This window comes from Neomonachus schauinslandi, chromosome 16 (assembly GCF_002201575.2).
Source record: "Neomonachus schauinslandi chromosome 16, ASM220157v2, whole genome shotgun sequence".
Lineage (NCBI taxonomy): Eukaryota > Metazoa > Chordata > Mammalia > Carnivora > Phocidae > Neomonachus > Neomonachus schauinslandi.
The window spans coordinates 59408604-59427557 of record NC_058418.1 but is presented as its reverse complement, the minus strand read 5'-3'; the positions used below and the strand labels follow the sequence as shown (position 1 = coordinate 59427557).

Below are 18954 nucleotides of genomic sequence, written 5' to 3'. Positions count from 1 at the left end.
CTTTATAAGAAATGTTAATATCTGACAGGCTAGCCCACCCACAATTATTTTCAAGGTTCCTTGCTATTCAAGTTATTTTTACACATAATCTTTTTTTTTTTTTTTTAGATTTTATTTATTTGACAGACAGAGACACAGCGAGAGAGGGAACACAAGCAGGAGGAGGGGGAGAGGGAGAAGCGGGCTTCCCGCTGAGCAGGGAGCCCGATGCGGGGGGCTCGATCCCAGGACCCTGGGGTCATGACCTGAGCCGAGGGCAGACGCTTAACGACTGAGCTACCCAGGCGCCCCTACACATAATCTTTTTAACCAGCTTGAAAAATTCCACAAGTTAAATTGTTATTTTTATTGGAATACATTAACATCTGGAGACCCGATGTATTTATAACACTGAGTATTTCTGTTGGAGAGCACATTATGCCTTTCCATGTGCTTCTTTTCTTTCTGTCACTATCCTTTTGAATTTTTCTTATTTGTTGCCAAGTCTTAGTTTGGGAAGTTTTTTTTTTTTTTGAAGGTGTCGTAGTTTTGTTTTAGTTTTGCTATTTAATGGGTCCTTTTACTCCACTGTACCTTATCCAACAGGAAGAGACCACCTTGCAAGCGCATCCTACTTTACCAACTTCTTTACTATCCCAGCAGGAGGAAGGATGGTTTCCTAGCAACAGCCTGGCCAATGAGAGACGGTCATAGCTCAGCCAATGAGAAGTCAGGACACTTCCACTCCCTTTACTCCCGTGAACATTTTGTTTTTAATGGCCTTCCCAAATCTCCCTTCTCCTCTCTAAAAGAGTAGCCCTCTCCTTTGTTCCGAGGACTAGCCTGTGTTTTTGCCATGGTTTGCTAGTCCTGGATTGCAATTCTCTGCTATTCCAGGATAAAGCCATTTCTGCTGGTAAGATAACTAGCAGCTTTCCTTTTAAGGTTAACGGTGAGCACTTGAAGAGCGAGATGTTGTCTTTTTAAAATCTCAAGTTCTTTGAGCAGTGAAGCCAACAACAGGGACCACACAGATGCTCCTGCACAAGATCGACCAGCAACTCTGCGCCGACCCAAACATCTGCCACTACACAAATGGTCTCACAGTTTCTAGAAGCTCCCCACTCTCTTACTGTTCTCTCTACTCCCAAATTCCCACCCAGCACTATTCTCGTGGGAACTGGAGAGGTCTGTGGGCCCTTAAAGGTCTGATCGGCCACTCCCTTCATGACGCCAGGGGAAGCAGTCCACTTAACTGGGCAGCTTTGCCTGGAATCTGGTGGTCCTTCCATGGTAAGAATTCTGGAGTTAGGAGGCCTACTTTAAGTACAAGGAAATCATGTTACGTTTTTGTGATCAAAACTTAGTAAGGGCCGGGCGCCTGGGTGGCTCAGTTGGTTAAGCGACTGCCTTCGGCTCGGGTCATGATCCTGGAGTCCCGGGATCGAGTCCCGCATCGGGCTCCCTGCTCGGCAGGGAGTCTGCTTCTCCCTCTGACCCTCCTCCCTCTCATGCTCTCTGTCTCTCATTCTCTCTGTCTCAAATAAATAAATAAAATCTTTAAAAAAAAAAAAAAAAAAACTTAGTAAGGGCCAGAAACACTATTCCCATTTTATCTGCTGAAAGCCAGTAGGTCTTAAACTGGCCCACTTCTGTGGACCCACTGTCCTTACATTTGATGCATTTTTATGCAAAATACTTGTATTTTTTTTTCTTCGATTTTATTTATGTCTTCTTACTTCTGATGACTTTTTTTTTTTTAATATGGAACACTTCACAAATTTGCATGTCATCCTTGAGCAGGAGCCATGGTAATCTCTGTATCATTCCACTTAAGTATATGTGCTGCCGAAGCCAGGGCTACTTCCGATGACTTTTAGACCTACACTATTTAAACATGCTTTTTACTCACAGATGCCACTTCTACTTTTAGTATAAGAATTCTCTGAGTGGGAGCACCTGAGTGCTCAATTAGTTAAGCATCTGTCTTTCGATTTCAGCTCAGGTCATGATCTGAGGGTCGTGAGATTGAGCCCTGCGTGGGAGCCCCACCTTGAGCCCTGATCCAGGCTCCTCACAGGGCATAGAGCCTGCTTAAGATTCTCTCTCTCTCCCCCTCACCACCACCCCCCCACCCCACTTGTGCTCTCTCTCTCTCTCTAAAAAAAAAGAAAAAGATTCTCCGAGTGGTTTTCTAATATACTTATTATTCCATTTGTTGGGTTTAAACCTTTGAGCCGTATAGACTTTATTTGGTGCCTATACATTGTCTCATCACAAATTACTGAATTACATAGTTGTCCCCTGAATGTAATGCGATATTCATTGTGTACTAAATGCTCATATATAGCTATTGCTAAAGGTGGATTTTACAAGGAAGGGCACAGGTGGCCTAGGAGACCCTTCCAGAGCCTGAAAGTCTGTCAGGACACAGGACGGCCAGGTCCATCCTGAAGACCAGATCTGCCGTCAGCTCAATGCGCTATGCTCAGCCTGGGATGCAGGATACTCTGCTCGGCCTCCTGCCGTACGCAGCCTTCACCAACGTGTGGGTACAGAAAAGAATCAATGAAAACTGCCATACTACGCCTGCGTGCTGGGGCTTCTTGACAGACACGCACTGGACTCAGAGCAGCCAATCCCCGCGGGGTGGGGCGGGACCGCCCACTGGGGTGGAGTTCTGCCAATGACTGACACACACAGCTGGCCCTACGCTCCGCCCCATTAGACCCTTTCTGACCGCCAATTGGAGGAAACAGTTTCATTGCAGCGCTGATTGGTGGCTTCTGCCTGACAGGGCAGTACAAGCCGGTGTCTCGCCTTCTGAGGCGTCTCACTTCGCACCGGGCGGGAAGCGCGCAGGGGCTCCGCGAGGGCGCCAGACCAGGGTGGGCAGTGAGGGAGGCCGGGGAGACTGACGGGAACACGGAGGCCTTTGCCGTGCCCTGTGAAAACCTTCTAAACCCTGACTCTGAAACCTTCAAATCCCACCCGGGAGACCCTAGATCCCCTCACCCTGGCTGGCTCCAAATCCCCTCAGCCTCAAGGGACACCAGGTCTCGCCTCCTTAAGGGAACCCGATTCCGCTGCCTTGGCGGCACCTCACATCTCGGCGTGAGACCCCAGAGCACCTCAGCTGCAGAAACCTCAAATCCCTTCACCCAGAGAAACACTAAATCCCTTAATACTTAGACCCCAAAATATCCTGAGTAACACAAATTGCGCTCAGCCTGAGGCACCCCCAAAACCCTCAGCCTGAGACACCCAAAATGTAGCACCCGCAGAGAACAAATTTCCCCAGCCTCAGAGACCCTAAATACCCTCAGCCTGTGAACTCTCAAATCCCTTCAGCTTCACAGACCCCAGGTAACCTCCAAGTCAGAAAACCTAAAGCCCATTAATGAGAGACTCCAGATCTTAGAATGAGAGACCTCAAATTCCCTCAGTCTCGAAGATCCCAAATCCTCTCAACCTAAGCATTCTAAATCTCTCCAGCCTGAAAGACCCCAAATCTTGTCCTGAGAGACTGCCAATACCATCGGCCTGAGGAACCCCAAATGTCCTCTGCCTGATGCCCCAAATACCCCTGACATGAGAAACCCCAACCCCCTCACCCTGAGTGAGACCAAATCCCCTCACCCTGGGATCTCTCTGTCCCTTAGAGATCGAGCCTGTTTATACCAGATTTTTCCAGAATCCCCAGGGGGACATCCCAAGAAACCCTTCTTCGAGAAATAATCACTTCCTGTCCCTGGAACAGAGCTGTGATAGTCTGTCCCCAGTCCAGGCATTCAGGGACCCCCCAGGTCTCCTTGGTGCTCTTCTGGCCTTGCACCTCAGGACTCCCATCAAACACCCACAGCCACATCCTTCAAGGAGCCTTTGCGACCTTTTCCTCAGATGGGCCAAACTGCAGTGGAATAAAAGAAACAAAATCTAGCTGTTAGGATGGCCTGCCACTGCCAATAGGGATTCTTCCATCCCACCAATACCCCCAGACCTTCCCTGCATCTTTTAATCCTCTCTGGGGTCCCCACATCTTCTTGTTCTGGACACCCCGCCCAAATGGAGAAGACAGGCGTGGCTCTGGGCAGTGGTCTGGGCTGTCACCCTCCCTCAGCACCTTCTTCTTCCACAGGCCTTGGGGCAGAGAGACTCATGGGGCCATTGCCAGCCTCAGAGTCAGAGCACGGCCTGCCGGGAGGTCCCAGCACCATGAGCCTCAACAGGTCCCCAGAGGAGACCCCTGAGAGAGACTCAGGGAGAACAGGATGGAAGCCCACGGTGAGAGGTGTGGGAGAAGCTGGGCTCCAAGCATGTCTGTAGAAGGATGAGGAGGAGGGGGCCTGGTGACAAGGCGCTGGTCCCTGGAGGACCACGGACTCCTGGCCTACGTTCGCTGCGTATGCTCCTTTACAGGATGGGGCTTGGGGGGAGGGGCACAGGACAGTACCATCAGCAATTGCTCTCTGTCAGGAGAGAGCTAGTAAAACGCTCAGTGTTTGTTCAGTTAATCGGGACACCATCAGGAAGGAGAGAAGCTCTTTACCCTTGCTTCACAGAGAGCACTCTGAGCAACGGGGGAATGCACTCCATTTAAGGTGGAGGAGAAGGCCCAGCTCGAAAGCCCAACTTGTATTAGTAAGTCACTGATGGAATCTCTTATTTTCTCTAGGCCAGAGATGCTTTCAAAGACATTTCCATATACTTCTCCAAGGAAGAATGGACAGAGATGGGAGACTGGGAGAAAATCCGATATAGGAATGTGAAAAGGAACTATGAAACGCTGATTACGATAGGTAACCAGAAGTGCCGGGTGCTGACAAGACTGGAAAACATGAAACAGGCCTTCAGTCCCTGTATTAGTTTGCCTCTTGGGTGGCTCTGTCTGCTCACAGTTCCCTTCTGTGTGAAGACAAATCTGGAGCAAAATTTTGTTCTTTACTATCAGTGTAGTGCTCGGACTGGCAATGCAGAGCTCACCTCTCGCCTTGCTTTAGACTCTACCAGCTCATCCAATTGAGTCACACTGACTGGGTGGGTGGTGCTGTCCATTGCCACTGTGCTTTGTTCCTCCTTCTAGCTCTTCCCTTTTAGGACAAGAATTCTGCTTCTTTCCAGGTCTCAGAGCCCCTCGACCAGCTTTCATGTGTCACCGCAGGCAGGCCATCAAACCCCAAGTAGATGACACTGAGGATTCTGATGAAGAATGGACACCAAGGCAGCAAGGTGAGGGGCCAGGAAGATTTTGAGGTTTCCTCCTGAAACCCAAGGTTTAGGTCTCAGCTGCATCTCAGGAGTTAACAAAGGAAACTATTTCCTCAACAACATAAATGCAAGGTGCAAAACAGCATATCATAGAGTAAGAGGCTATTCATATAAAGATTTTAAATGTGGACAATAATTATATTATTTATAAATACATTAATAGTGTATAATAGGTGGTAAATGTATAAAAACAAAAGAAATGCCAAATTCAGAATAGTTATCATAAGAGAAAAAGGAAGGGGTGGCTTTGCTGTGTCTTGGCTAGTTTTCTCTAAGATTTCATGTATTTGAGAGAGAGAGCGTGAGAGAGAGAGCCTGGGTTGGGGGGAGGGGCAGAGGGAGAGGGAGAAGCAGACTCCTCACTGAGCAGGGAACCCGAAACAGGCCAATCCCAGGACCCCAGGATCATGACCTGAGCTGAAAGCAGACGCTTAACCGATTGAGCCACCCAGGCACCCTACTCTTCTGTTTGTTTGTATTTTTGTTTCTGAATTTTAAAATAGAAATTAAAAGATGTAAAGATAAAAATAAAAAGATATAAAGATATATAGTTGTGGCAGAATGTTGAGATAAGGCTGAATGGTGGTGGATATATAGGTTTTCCAGTATGATTCTCCACACCTTTCTATATATTTAAAATTTATCATTTTTTAAAAAAGACTCTTTTCCCTAAACATTATTGGCTAATGAAAGGACGGTTAAAGAAACCTTAATTAGACTGTAAGTCCACCAAAGTGCTAATCTCAGTTATTCTTATTATTCAGTTATTGGATTAAATGTCTTAGAAGAGAATATGATGAACATATGTAAAGATACATAATTGTTTATATTTAACCACACACATCTTTTTACCCCAAAATGAACCAGATTCTTTGTCTTAATTCTGGAAGAGCGTTTGAGATAACTATTTTGTCTCCCTGATCTTTCCCACATATAACTTACCAGAGCAGCATCAGGCAAATGACATCAGATGCAATCATTACAAAAGAGAACTGAGAAACATTTCCTCTTCTGCTATTCAGACAAGAGAGTTTAGAGGAAGAGTCGATCTCCCTAAACTGGAGAAAGCAACTTGGATTAGGTCTATGATTCCATCTATGGATTTCTGATTCCTTAGGCTCTTTTTTTAAAATATTTTTTAAATATTTATTTATTTATTTGAGAGAGAGCGACCATGAGTGGGGGAATGGGCAGAGGGAGAGAAGCAGACTCTCCGCTGATCACGGAGCCCAACAAAGGGCTCCACACGAGGCTCGAAATCATGATCTGCGCTAAAACCAAGAGTTGGCTGCTTAACTGACTGAGCCACCCAGGTACCCCAGATTCCTTAGGCTCTTAAAACTAGTGTAAGGGATCTGAAAACACAATGCCTGGTTGTTCACAAAGGTTTTGACATGAAAAGAAAGTCTTCATAGGGAACATATACCCCATGGTTTACCATATATCTACACAGCTTTATCTGGACTCAGCTAAAACCCCTACCCCACTCAATGTTTTCATTTTGGTTATAAAACATAATAACAACATAAATTTACTCTCTTAACGATATTTAAGTATATAACACAGTATTGTTAACTATATGCACATTCTTGAACAACAGATTTTTAGATCTTTTTCATCTTGCATCACTGAAACTCTATACCCATTGAGCAACAATTCCCCATTTCCTCCCCTCCCCACCACAGGCCCTGGAAACAACCTGTCTATTCTCCATATCCATGAAGTAGATACCTCATATAAGTGGAATCATGCACTCATGTGATGTTTATCTCAATTAGCATAATATCCTCAAAGTCCATCCATGTTGTAAAATATCACAAGATATCCTTCATTGTTAAGGCTGAATAATATTCCATTATGTCCATATATGATATTTTCTTTATCCATTTATTTGTCAATAGACATTTAGGTTGCTTCTGTCTCTTAGCTATTATGAATAATGCTGCAATGACCATGAGTGTTACCTTCTTGGGTAATTAATCCCATCATGAGGACCACATTCTCATGACCTCGTCTAATTCTGATTACCATCCAAAGGCCCCATCTCCAAATACCATCACATTGGAGGTTAGGGTTTCACATAGGGATATTTTGGAGAGACATGATTCATTCCATAGCACCCAATTGTTAATAGGGTTACTTGATTTTTTACTATTGAGTTATAGCAGTTCTTTATATATTCTGGATATTAACCTCTTATCACAGATGTATGTTTTACAAGTATTTTTTTCCCTTGCCTAGGTTTGCCTTTTTACTCTGTTGATTGTGTCCTTTGCTGCACAGAAGTTTTTAATTTAGTATGGTTCCATTTGTCTATTTTCTGCTTTTGTTGCCTGTGCTTTTGGTCATAAACAAGAAATTGTCACCCATTCAAATGTCATGAGGCTTTTCCCCTTGTTTTCTTCTAAGTTTTATAGTTTCAGCTCATACATTTAGGTCTATGGTCCATTCTGAATTGATTTTTGTATAAGATGTAATATGAAGGTCCATCTTCATTCTTTTTAAGTTTTCATTTTAATTACGGTTAGTTAACATACAGTGTTATTATATTAGTTCCAGGTGTACAATAGAGTAATTTAACACTTCCATACAACAACGTGCACTCATCACAACAAGTGCACTCCTTAATCACCATCACCTATTTAGCTCATCCCCCCACCCACCTCCCCTCTGGTAATCATCAGTGTGTTCTCCTCTATAGTTAAGAATTTGTTTCTTGGTTTGCTTCTCTCTTTTTTTCCCCTTTGCTCATTTGTTTTGTTTCTTTCTTTCTTTTTTTTTTTTTTTTTTTACAGTTTTTATTTATTTGACAGAGACACAGCAAGAGAGGGGACACAAGCAGGGGGAGTGGGAGAGGGAGAAGCAGGCTCCCCGCAGAGCAGGGAGCCCGATGTGGGGCTCGATCCCAGGACCCTGGGACCGTGACCTGAGCCGAAGGCAGACGCTTAACGACTGAGCCACCCAGGCGCCCCATTTGTTTTGTTTCTTAAATTCCACGCATCAGTGAAATCATGTGGTATCTACCCTTCTCTGACTGACTTATGTCACGTAGCATAATACTCTCTAGCTCCATCCATGTTGTGACAAATGGTATGATTTCATTCTTTTTTTATGGCTAATAGTCATGTATATATTATATAGAGATATAGGTATAGATGTATTTATATATATATAACATCTTCTTTATCCATTCATCAGTTGATGGACACTTGGACTGTTTCCATAGTTTGGCTATTATAGATATTGCCTGTATAAACATTGCGGTGCATGTATCCCTTTGAATTAGTATTTTTGTATTCTTTGGGTAATATCTAGTAGTGCAATTGCTGGATCATAGGGTAGTTCTATTTTTAACTTTTCAAGGAAACTCCATACTGTTTTCTGGAATGGTTGCACCAGTTTGCATTTCCACCAACGGTGCAAGAGGGTTCCCCTTTCTCCACTTCCTCACCTTGCGTTGTTGATTTTAGTCACTGTGACAGGTGTGAGGTGATATCTCATTGTAGTTTTTATTTGTATTTCCCTGATGATCAGTGATGTTGAGCATCTTTACATGTGTCTGTTGGCCATCTGTATGTCTTTTTTGGAAAAATGTCTATTCATGTCTTCTGCCCATTTTTTAATTGGATTATTCATTTTGGAGGTGTTGAGTTTTATGAATTCTTTATATATTTTGGATACTGGCCCTTTATCAGATATGTCATTTGCAAATATCTTTTCTGTAGGCTGCCTTTTAATTTTGTTGATTGCTTCCTTCACTGTGCAGAAGGTTTTCATTTCAATGAAGTGCCAACAGTTTATTTTTGCTTTTGTTTCCCTTGCCTCAGGAGACATATCTAGAAAGAAGTTGCTGTGGCCAATGTCAAAGAGGTTACTGCCTGTGCTCTTCTCCAGGATTTTTATGGTGTTAGGTCTCACATTTAGGTCTTTAATCCATTTTGAATTTATTTTTGTGTTTGGTGTAAGGAAGTGGTCCAGTTTCATTCTTTTGCATGTTGCTGTCCAGTTTTCCCAACACCATTTGAAGAGATTATCATTTTCCCATTGGATATTCTTTCTGGCTTTGTTGAAGATTAATTGATCATATAGTTGTGGATTCATTTCTGGGTTTTCTGTCTGTTCCATTGATCTATGTGTCTGTGTTTATGCCAGTACCATACTGTTTTAATCACTAGAGCTTTGTAATAGAACTTGAAGTCCAGAATTGTGATGCCTCCAGCTTTGCTTTTCTTTTTTAAGGCATCTTCATTCTTTTGCATGTGGCTATTCTAGTTTCCCAGCACCATTTGTTGAAAGGATTGGCCTTTCCCCATTCTGTAGTCTTGGCATCCTTTATGAAGATTATTAAACCATATGGGCTTTCTAGTCTGTTCCACAGATTATATGTCTGTCTTTATGCCAATAATATGTTGTTTTGATTACTGCAGCCTTGTAATATGTTTTGAAATCAGAAAGTGTGAGGCCTCCAGCTTCATTCTTCTTTCTAAAGATTGTTTTGGTTCTTTGGGGTCCTCTGAAATTTCATATTAACTTTAGGATGACTTTTTCTATTTCTGCAAAAAAAAAATACCACTTGGGTTTTGATAGGAATTGCATTGAATCTGTATATTGCTTTGTAGTGTAGACATTTTAACCATATTAAGACTCCTAATCCATGAACATGCGGTATGTTTCCATTTACTTGTGTCTTTTTTTTTTTTAAGATTTTATTTATTTATTTGACAGAGAGAGAGAACACAAGTAGGCAGAGTGGCAGGCAGAGAGAGAAGGAGATGCAGGCTCCCCGCCGAGCAGGGAGCCCGATGAGGGGCTCGAACCCAGGACCCTGGGACCATGACCCAGGCCGAAGGCAGACGCTTAACCGACTGAGCCACCCAGGCGCCCCTACTTCTGTCTTCTTTAAATTCTTTCAGCAATGTTTTGTAGTTTTCAGTCTATGAATGTTACACCTCCTTGGTAAAGTTTGCTCCTAATTATTTCATTCCTTTTGGTGCTATTATAAATAGGACTGTTTCCTTAATTTCCTTTTTGGATATTCCAAAATAATTTCTTAATTTCCAATTTAGATTATTGTTAGTACAATACAAATGCAGCTAACTTTTTTATTAAGTTCAATTAGCCAATATCATGAGTTTTTGATGTAGTGTTCAATGATTCATTAGTTGTGTATAACACCCAGTGCTCCATGCAATACATGCCCTCCTTAATACCCATCACCTGGTCACCACATCCCCCCACCCCTTACTAATTTTTTTAAAGATTTTATTTATTTATTTATTTGAGAGAGAGAGCACACATGCACAAGTTGGGGGGGAGTGGCAGATGGAGATAGAAAGGCAGAGAATCTTAAGCAGACTCCATGCTGAGCACAGAGCCCAACGCAGGGCTTGATCTCATGACTCCAAGATCACAACAGGAGCCGAAACCAAGAGTCAGACACTCAACTGACTGAGCCACCCAGGCACCCTAAATGCAACTGATTTTTTAGTGTTAATTTTGTACCCTTCAACTTTGCTGAATTCATTTTTTAGTTCCCACAGGCTTTTTTGTGGAATCTTTAGGATTTTCCACATATGAGGTCATGTCATCTGTGAACAAACATAATTTTACTTCCTTCTTTCCAAATTAGATACCCATTATTTTTTTTTCTAATGCCCTAGCTGGGACTTCCAGTACTATGTTGAATAGAAGTAGTGAGAGTGGGCATCCTTGCCTTGTTCTTGATCTTAGAGGAAAAGCTTTCAGTTTTTAACTGCAGAGTGCAATGTGGGAAATAGACTTCTTGATTATGGTGAGGTAATTTCCTTCTATTCTCAGTTTGTTGAGTATTTTTGCCATAGAAGTTCATGGCATATGTTTTAATATGTGTAATGATAACTTATGAGCATAGGATGAAGCATAAATGAGGTTTTGTCTATTTTTTTTTAACATTTTAGGTCAATTAGTTCATGCCACCAGTAGCAGCATAGGCTTTGATGATAACTTCAGAAACCATTTTCCAATCACCCTTTGATTATCCATGTACTTGTCACTCCCTGGTTAAGAACTCTGTGTCTCTAGTGAGAGCCTCTGGAGTTTGGAAATATTTACCAACCAAAACACTGATTTCTTATCACTTTATAGTCAGACCTTCTTGGGTGGCATTCAGAATGGAGCAGAATAAACACCAGAAGGTGAGTATTTCCCAAAACCTGTTGACAAGAAAATCTTTCTCATGGATTTAAACACAGGTAAGAGTAGGACCTGATGCCTTCCTTTCCTGATCTCTTTAGCACAATATCCAATATCATCATCACTTTAATAGCTATTAAGAACAGCAACAATATTAGCTACCACTTGTTTTATTTTCACTGTACTTCAGACTTTATTTTAAGCATTTACATGAATAAACTTACTTAAACCTTACAACAACCCTATGAGGTGGGTACTATAAATATCACTATTTATAGCTGAGGAAATTGAGACAAAGACATGTTTGATTATATACTTGAGATCACAGTACCATTGGTAGTGCAATCGAATCCCAAGCTCCTTCTCCAAACCACTTACAAGCTCATTAAAACTTTCAGAGTTTTATAAAATTTACATCATTCATTTGATGATTCCAACCTCGGTTCTTTTCTATTATGCTCAAGTGAGAGATGAGCTAAGACCCTCTAAATAAGAGAAGCTTACAAATATACTAGCAATTTATACACTGGATGATCCCAGATGAAGGAGATAGGCTCCCCACCCTGAGAGTCTCCCATTCTAATAAGAGGAAGCATCTCCCAGCCCTGAGTAGTTTCAGGTTTGATGATTGACAAACAACTAATAAAATGACTTTAAGATTTCATATAGGTTACATAATATTCATTAGAAACTCCAGATAGGTATCTGGAACTGATTTAAAATGTTCATACTTGTAGGAGGAAGCAACAACTCCTTCCTCTGAGCTCTCATTAGGCAACTCTCATTTTGTTCAGAATCATTTGTGTAGACTGTCTCTGCACTGCAGGCTCTTTCTTCTCAGAAGTCCCAGGCCCAGCTTAAGGCACCAGAGGGCCCCTCAATGTTTTCTGCATGAGTAATTCCACATTTACAATTAAATTAGAAGTAAGAAGGTCAAGGAATGCTAAAAATAATATCTGTGATTTAGATTTTGAACATGGGGACAATTGAGAGGGTAAATTGATAAGGGGACTGTAATCTCATATTCATACTATATCAAATAGCTCACCAAACAATTTGATGATCATTACGATATTTTCTGTTCTCTGTAACATTAAGAATTAGTACATAGACCAATTTATGGGTCAGGAAACTGAAGAGAGCTAGTTGGGGTACAACCTAATTCAAACAAATTGATAGGAACCAGCTAATCTAATTCCAAATATTCTTTCTTGGATATGGCAATGGCAAATTTAGCATCCTTTTTTTTTTTCCAGTGTTTAGATATATTTCTGCCAACCCTTTCTTTGCTTTCTTCCCCCTCTCTCCACTCTGTCACCTCATTTTCCAGATGTGTGCTGTCCCCTCCATTTGCCTGCGTTTCCTCCTCCATCAAATGTCCACTAGTTTATAGAAGATCCCCTCTTTTCCTCTATGAGCCCTCATCACCTTCTTTCACAGACCTTACTGATTCCCAAGTAATCTCCCTCCCTCATTCTCGCTTTTATGGAGAAATTTGAGAAATTTAAAGCCATGGGTTCTAGTCTTGAATTCAATACCCACATATGCCCTTTCTTTTCCCTCTAGTATTCAGACTCCCTAGGTATTCCCAAGGGTTGTTGAAGTATTAACTAAAGTTATGCATGTGAAAACACATCATAAGCCTTAAAGGACTGAAGAAATGCATGTTGTCTTTTAATATATGACTCTCACATTGAAGGGAATACCCAGGGCGCCATTAAGTAATGAATCTAGTTTGAAGGAATTATCAGAAACAGCAAAGTTGCTGAACACAAGTGGCTCAGAGCAGGGCCAGAAACCAGTGTCCCCTCCTGGAGAAGAAAGTACCTCTGGACATCACTCCCTACAAAAATTGGGTAAGAAAAAATAATATGGGGACTTTTAGTCCCTCTAATTCCTCCAGAAAGGTTGATGAATACAATGTAGTTATGTGGGACGGACTTTGGCTAGGCCTGGGTTTAAGCTAGACTAACCTGAGACCTGTAGTTAGCATTGAGGCCTTGGACAAATCTTAGAAATTCTCTGAGCTCCTGAATGCTAATCTGAAAAATGAAGATAAGGATGCATGGGTCATATATTGTTTGAAAGCATTAAATTAAACATAAAATAATTGACCCATGCAAGCTGTCCTATAAATCCCTCGGTGATAATAAAGACCATACTTTCTTGGTGTTGAATGCCCAGGCCCTTGATTGTTCAATGCCTGACATATCATGTGCCTTCAACAAATATTTTCTGAATGAAGAAATACATGAATGAATCATTTTCTAAGAGGAAAGATTGCAAAGATTAACCTGATAATGGGAAGAAACTAAAATTGAATTAGCCATCTATAGTCAGTATGGAGTCTTACTCTCTGAATAGTTTGGGGACAGCAGAGAACAGAGTATATAGAAGGACAGGTAATAATTTATCGGAGGAGATTTCACATTTTCTGACAAAACAGGGACTAACACTCCAGACCCCACCAACCTCACTCACATACTCTTTTCCAACTCAGAACTCAGGAGAAAGGACGTTGAAGTAAAGATGTATAGTCTACGAGAAAGAAAGAGCCTTGCATACCAAGAGGTCAACGAGCCCCAGGATGATGACTACCTCTGTAAGTGACCATCTTGGCCCACTCTCAAAGGAAGTTGTTCTCTCCTGGTACAGTGACTTTGTCTTGTCTTTGGGTCCCCAAATCATCCCCTTCCTCTAGTGACTGGGAGTACAGGGTAGAGGCTAAATGATGTGAGTGTTGGGCTCTTTCTGAAACTACTTAAGTCCAGGAACATGCACTAACCCTTTCCTAATCCCTGTTGCTCTCACCTCCAGATTGTGAGAAGTGTCAGAACTTCTTCATTGACAGCTGTGCTGTTCATGGGCCCCCTACATTTGTAAAGGACAGTGCAGTGGACAAGGGGCAACCCAACCGCTCAGCCCTCACTCTGCCCCCTGGTCTGAGAATCAGACCATCAAGCATCCCTCAGGCTGGGCTTGGAGTATGGAACGAAGCATCTGATCTGCCATTGGGTCTACACTTTGGCCCGTATGAGGGCCAAATCACAGAAGATGAAGAGGCAGCCAACAGCGGATACTCCTGGTTGGTGAGAATCATCTCCTTCTTCCCCCATCTTCTGGCTTCCCACATCCCTCCTGTGGATTGGTAGGACATCACCTTCTACGTGGATGGGGATAACATGGTTAGCTGTGTGTACTGAGTGGACTTTGCATGAACCTGCGGCTCCTACTTAAAGATCAGAGGGTAAGAGGGAGCACAGTGATACAGAAACAAACAGGAGGCTCCCCCCTTGCGGGACCCCTGCTCTGCATTGATGAAGTGACCCAGATGTATAGATGATGACTAAGGAGCACATCATGTGGTCATATTGGGGATTGATTCCATGCATGCTGAAAAAGCATTGACCGCAAGAGAGTAAAATAATCCCTCTATTACCTCCCCACCAAAACAAAACAAAACAAAACAAAACGTCTTTAATTTCTCTTTCTCAAACTCAGATCACCAAAGGGAGAAATTGCTATGAGTATGTGGATGGAAAGGATAACTCTTGGGCCAACTGGATGAGGTAAGGCCAACAGGGTTCTGGGTTCCAAAGAGGACATTTATCTCTCACAAACCCATGTTCCTTTCCTTCTTGTCATGCCTCCCTCAATGGTCTCCCTCAATCCTCTGTTCCTCTTTTTTCTCCTTACAATGCTCTTTCATTTCAAGAGATGGTTTTGGAAAAAAGGAGCTGAGAACATAGTATATGTCCTCAAAATATGCTAGATAAAATTTGGACACTGAAAAAAACCCTGAGGAGCCTAGACTCATGAGGAACACTGGATTCACACTTTAATTTATCTAATCAATATTCATAAGCACTTACTATGTTCCATAGTGGAGTTCATTACTTAAACATATTATACAACCCATGTCCTATCGAAGACATATTGCAGGTAGACAGTAGACAATTGATTATAGGAATATTTAACTATAATTTCCCTATTTTTCAAGAGGTATACAGTGTAGGGGTAACCTAAAACAAGGGACCTTTAATCCATGAGGGCAGCAACTCTTCCTAGCCTCAGTTCTAGTAGAACTGGTTCGGAAGCCTGTGTAGAAATGGGCTGCAGTATGGCCACAGGCTTCTGTGCTTCATGATCCAGCCCCTTTCCTTGAGGGGCTCACATGTTCCCAGGGGATGAATTATGTGAGTAAAATATTGTTTTTCTGTGTTATTGTGCAAAGACAGAGCTCCGAGGTTCTGTGGGAACTTGGGGGAGGCATGCTTCAGATACAGTATGGGGAGATTGGAGAAAGGCCTCTCAAAGGAAGATAGATTTGGGCTGAGTATGGAATGATGTGTAGTGATCTAGAAGCAGAGCCCATGATCAAACACCAAGTTCTATGGTATCAAGCACCAAGTTCTATGGTATAAACTTAATTTGAAGTTTAGAGAAACTAGATGTCACTGGGTTTTGTGACCAATCAAGGTGGCGGTGAGTCTGGAATTAGGATTTGGAAAATGGTTAAGCAGGCAAGGGGGAAAGCCTTCTAGGCAGGCTGAGGGCAGTAAGCAGAACTTGGAGATGGGAATTCATATGATATCGTGATGGAGGCTTGAGTATGAACTGAGCGTTCCTGAGGAGGAGTGAGTGAGTGGGCAGCATCACAGCATGGAGGCCTTCAGCATCAGGGGTGGATCTGACAGGTAGTGGGAACTTATCTCCTGTGGTTCTCTTTCCCAGGTACGTGAACTGTGCCAGGGATGACGAGGAGCAGAACCTGGTGGCCTTTCAATATCATAGGCAGATCTTCTACCGAACCTGCCGGGTCATCAGGCCAGGCTGCGAATTGCTGGTCTGGTATGGGGACGAGTACGGCCAGGAGCTGGGCATCAAGTGGGGAAGCAAGTGGAAGAGCGAGCTCACAGCAGGGAAAGGTGGGCACCACTGCTCTTCAAAACAGAAAGGAAAGGAAGAATTCTCCTTGGCAGTTCCCAGAGTCCAGCTCTTTTTTGTTGTTGTTGTTAAGATTTTATTTATTTATTTGACAGAGGGAGACACAGCGAGAGAGGGAACACAAGCAGGGGGAGTGGGAGAGGGAGAAGCAGGCTTCCTGCTGAGCAGGGAGCCGGATGCAGGGCTCCATCCCAGGACCCTGGGATCAAGACTTGAGCCAAAGGTAGACGCTTAACGACTGAGCCACCCAGGCGCCCCTCACAGTCCAGCTCTTAAGTAGAGTAAAATCCTGTCTAAAGTCAGTACAATTGCAATTCAGAAGTTTCAGAAATAAGGATTCATTTCAAATGCATTGGGCTCTTGGGAACAATTTTTAAATTTTTAATTTTTGTTCCGATTTCTTAAATACTTCATGCACAAAATATATCACAGAATATACTGATAAAAAAATTAGAGGCAAAAAACAAGTTTTCAATCACCTACCAGCCCTCTCACCAAGGCAGTTTCTTCTGCCCTTTTAGCTCTTTCTTCTTAATTTGCTCAATATTTCTAAGTGATATGTGTATGTTGGTGTGTATTCACTCATAATTCAGTTAGCTGTCATGTGAGTTCCTACTCTGTGCCAGACAGGCGTCCAGGAACTAGAGGTACAGACTGAACAAGATTTTCAGAATCACTGCTCTTCAGCAGCTGATGACTGAATGAATGAGGGAAACACACACATACATATGAAAGCGTGTGCGTAACATCACACAGCAATTAGTGCTTTGAAAGTAAAACTAGTCCTCAGAAAGTGTCTGGGGACCAATGTGAGGGAAAGGTGGGGTGCAACAGAGCTTGGACAAGGAAGGGCTCTCTCAGGAGATAACATTTGAGATGAGCAAACACCTGTGAGCAAAGGATTCCAGGCAGAGGGGACCCGCGAGGACAGTTGCCCCGAGGCACAAGAGAGGTGTGAGTGGTGTGTGGCTGAGAACCCACTCGGATGGAGGAAGCATAGAGTGTAAGAATGGAAGTCAGACAGATATGTAGACGCCCTAGAGCCTGTGGTCCACGCTGACACCCTGGGGGTTTTCCTGACTGAGATGGAACAACTGGGCAGTTTTCAACTGGAGAGTGACATGTTCTCTGTTTTAAGATGATGCTTTGGTTAATTTTGGAGAAAGACTACAGTGGGGAATCCCCTCCAAGATTACATCATCTCTAAGTGAAAGAAGACAGCAGATTGGCAGAAGATGGATGGCAACTGGGGGTGTGATATGTATCCCCATAATTGGTTGGGAAAATATTTTGCAACAGGACTTCCTATTGTATTGGAAATGGCCTAAGACTGAATGATATAAATACAGTATGAAGGGCATATGTTTATGTTATGATTTGTGGAAAACTAAAAGAGAAGCAATTTATAACCTAGTTAGGGCAGCAGGAACCAGAGCTCTTTAGTCCAGGAGACGTGCGCCCCTGTGTCGTCCAATCTAGGTCCCACTTTCTAATAGAGATCCAGACACATATTGGTCCTCAGTTAAATATGTCTTTTTAAACGGGGAGACTCAGGTTCATGTTTACTCACACATTCCATCCAAGTAATCAAGAGAGTTGTAGCCTCTCAAAGGAAGCAAATCACTAAAGACACTGTCACAGAGTCATACGACTTAGAAGGCACTTGTATGTGGGGAAAGGTCACTGTCCTTCCATCTGTATAAGGAGGGGAGCTGCCTCAGATGCCACTTGAAGTTACCTAGTCTGGGCGATACATAGAAAAGGCCCTTGATACGGGCTTTCTGGATTTATGAGGGAGATGTAGTGAGTAAAAATGGAATGGAAAAGTGAAGGAACACTCGGCGGGAGACAGAGTTTGCACTGTCAAAACAATAAAAATGAGTACTGGGACGGCCTCACCAGGAGACAATGCATACAACACAGGCAGTTGTGTCAACATCTTCCTGACCAAAAATTTCCTCTTTCAGCAGAACCAAAGCCAGAGATACATCCATGTCCTTCCTGCTCTCTGGCCTTCTCCAGTCAGAAATTCCTCAGCCAACATTTGGAACGCAATCATCCTTCTCAGATCTTCCCACAAATATCTGCAAGAGAATATTTCCAACCAGAGGATCCCTGCCCAGGCGATCAGAATCAGCAGCGGCAGCAATATTCTGATCCGCAGAGCTGGAGTGACAAAGCTAAAGGCCAAGAGGTCAAAGAAAGTTTCAAACCTTTGCTTAAAAGTGTAAGGCAGAGAAGAATTTCAAGGGCCTTTTCCACCCCATCCAAAGGACAAACGGGGAGTTCTGCAGTGTGTGAGGGAATGGTGGAGGAAGAGCCCAGCACAGGCCAGAAATTGAATCCAGAGGAGACAGGAAAATTATTCATGGGGGTAGGAATGTCAAGAATTATAAGAGTCAAATATAGAGGCTGTGGGCAAGGCTTCAATGATAGGTCACCTCTCAGCAGACACCAGAGAACACACAAAGAGGAGAAGCCCTCTGTTTGCAAGGACTTGAGGAGAGAGTTCGGTCATAAGTCAGTCCTTATTACACACCAGAGGACACACACGGGGGAGAAGCCCTACGTTTGCAGGGAGTGTGGGCG

The 18954-nt window shown here is 43.0% G+C and overlaps 1 protein-coding gene and 1 non-coding gene across 2 annotated transcripts; one reads left to right on the top strand and one right to left on the bottom strand.

Annotated features, from left to right (window-relative positions):
• Positions 1-1737: 1737 nt before the first annotated feature.
• LOC123323356 lies at positions 1738-1840 on the bottom strand. The gene has a single exon (XR_006539357.1). It is a non-coding gene; the product is annotated as a U6 spliceosomal RNA (small nuclear RNA).
• A 2354-nt stretch (positions 1841-4194) lies between these two features.
• PRDM7 (PR/SET domain 7) lies at positions 4195-18596 on the top strand. The gene is made up of 10 exons (XM_021705017.1): positions 4195-4270; positions 4662-4778; positions 5101-5208; positions 11371-11420; positions 13118-13274; positions 13919-14020; positions 14236-14507; positions 14920-14987; positions 16153-16346; positions 18268-18596. Exons 1-10 carry the CDS (start codon positions 4195-4197, stop codon positions 18594-18596), a joined length of 1473 nt encoding a protein of 490 aa, XP_021560692.1.
• Positions 18597-18954: the final 358 nt, after the last annotated feature.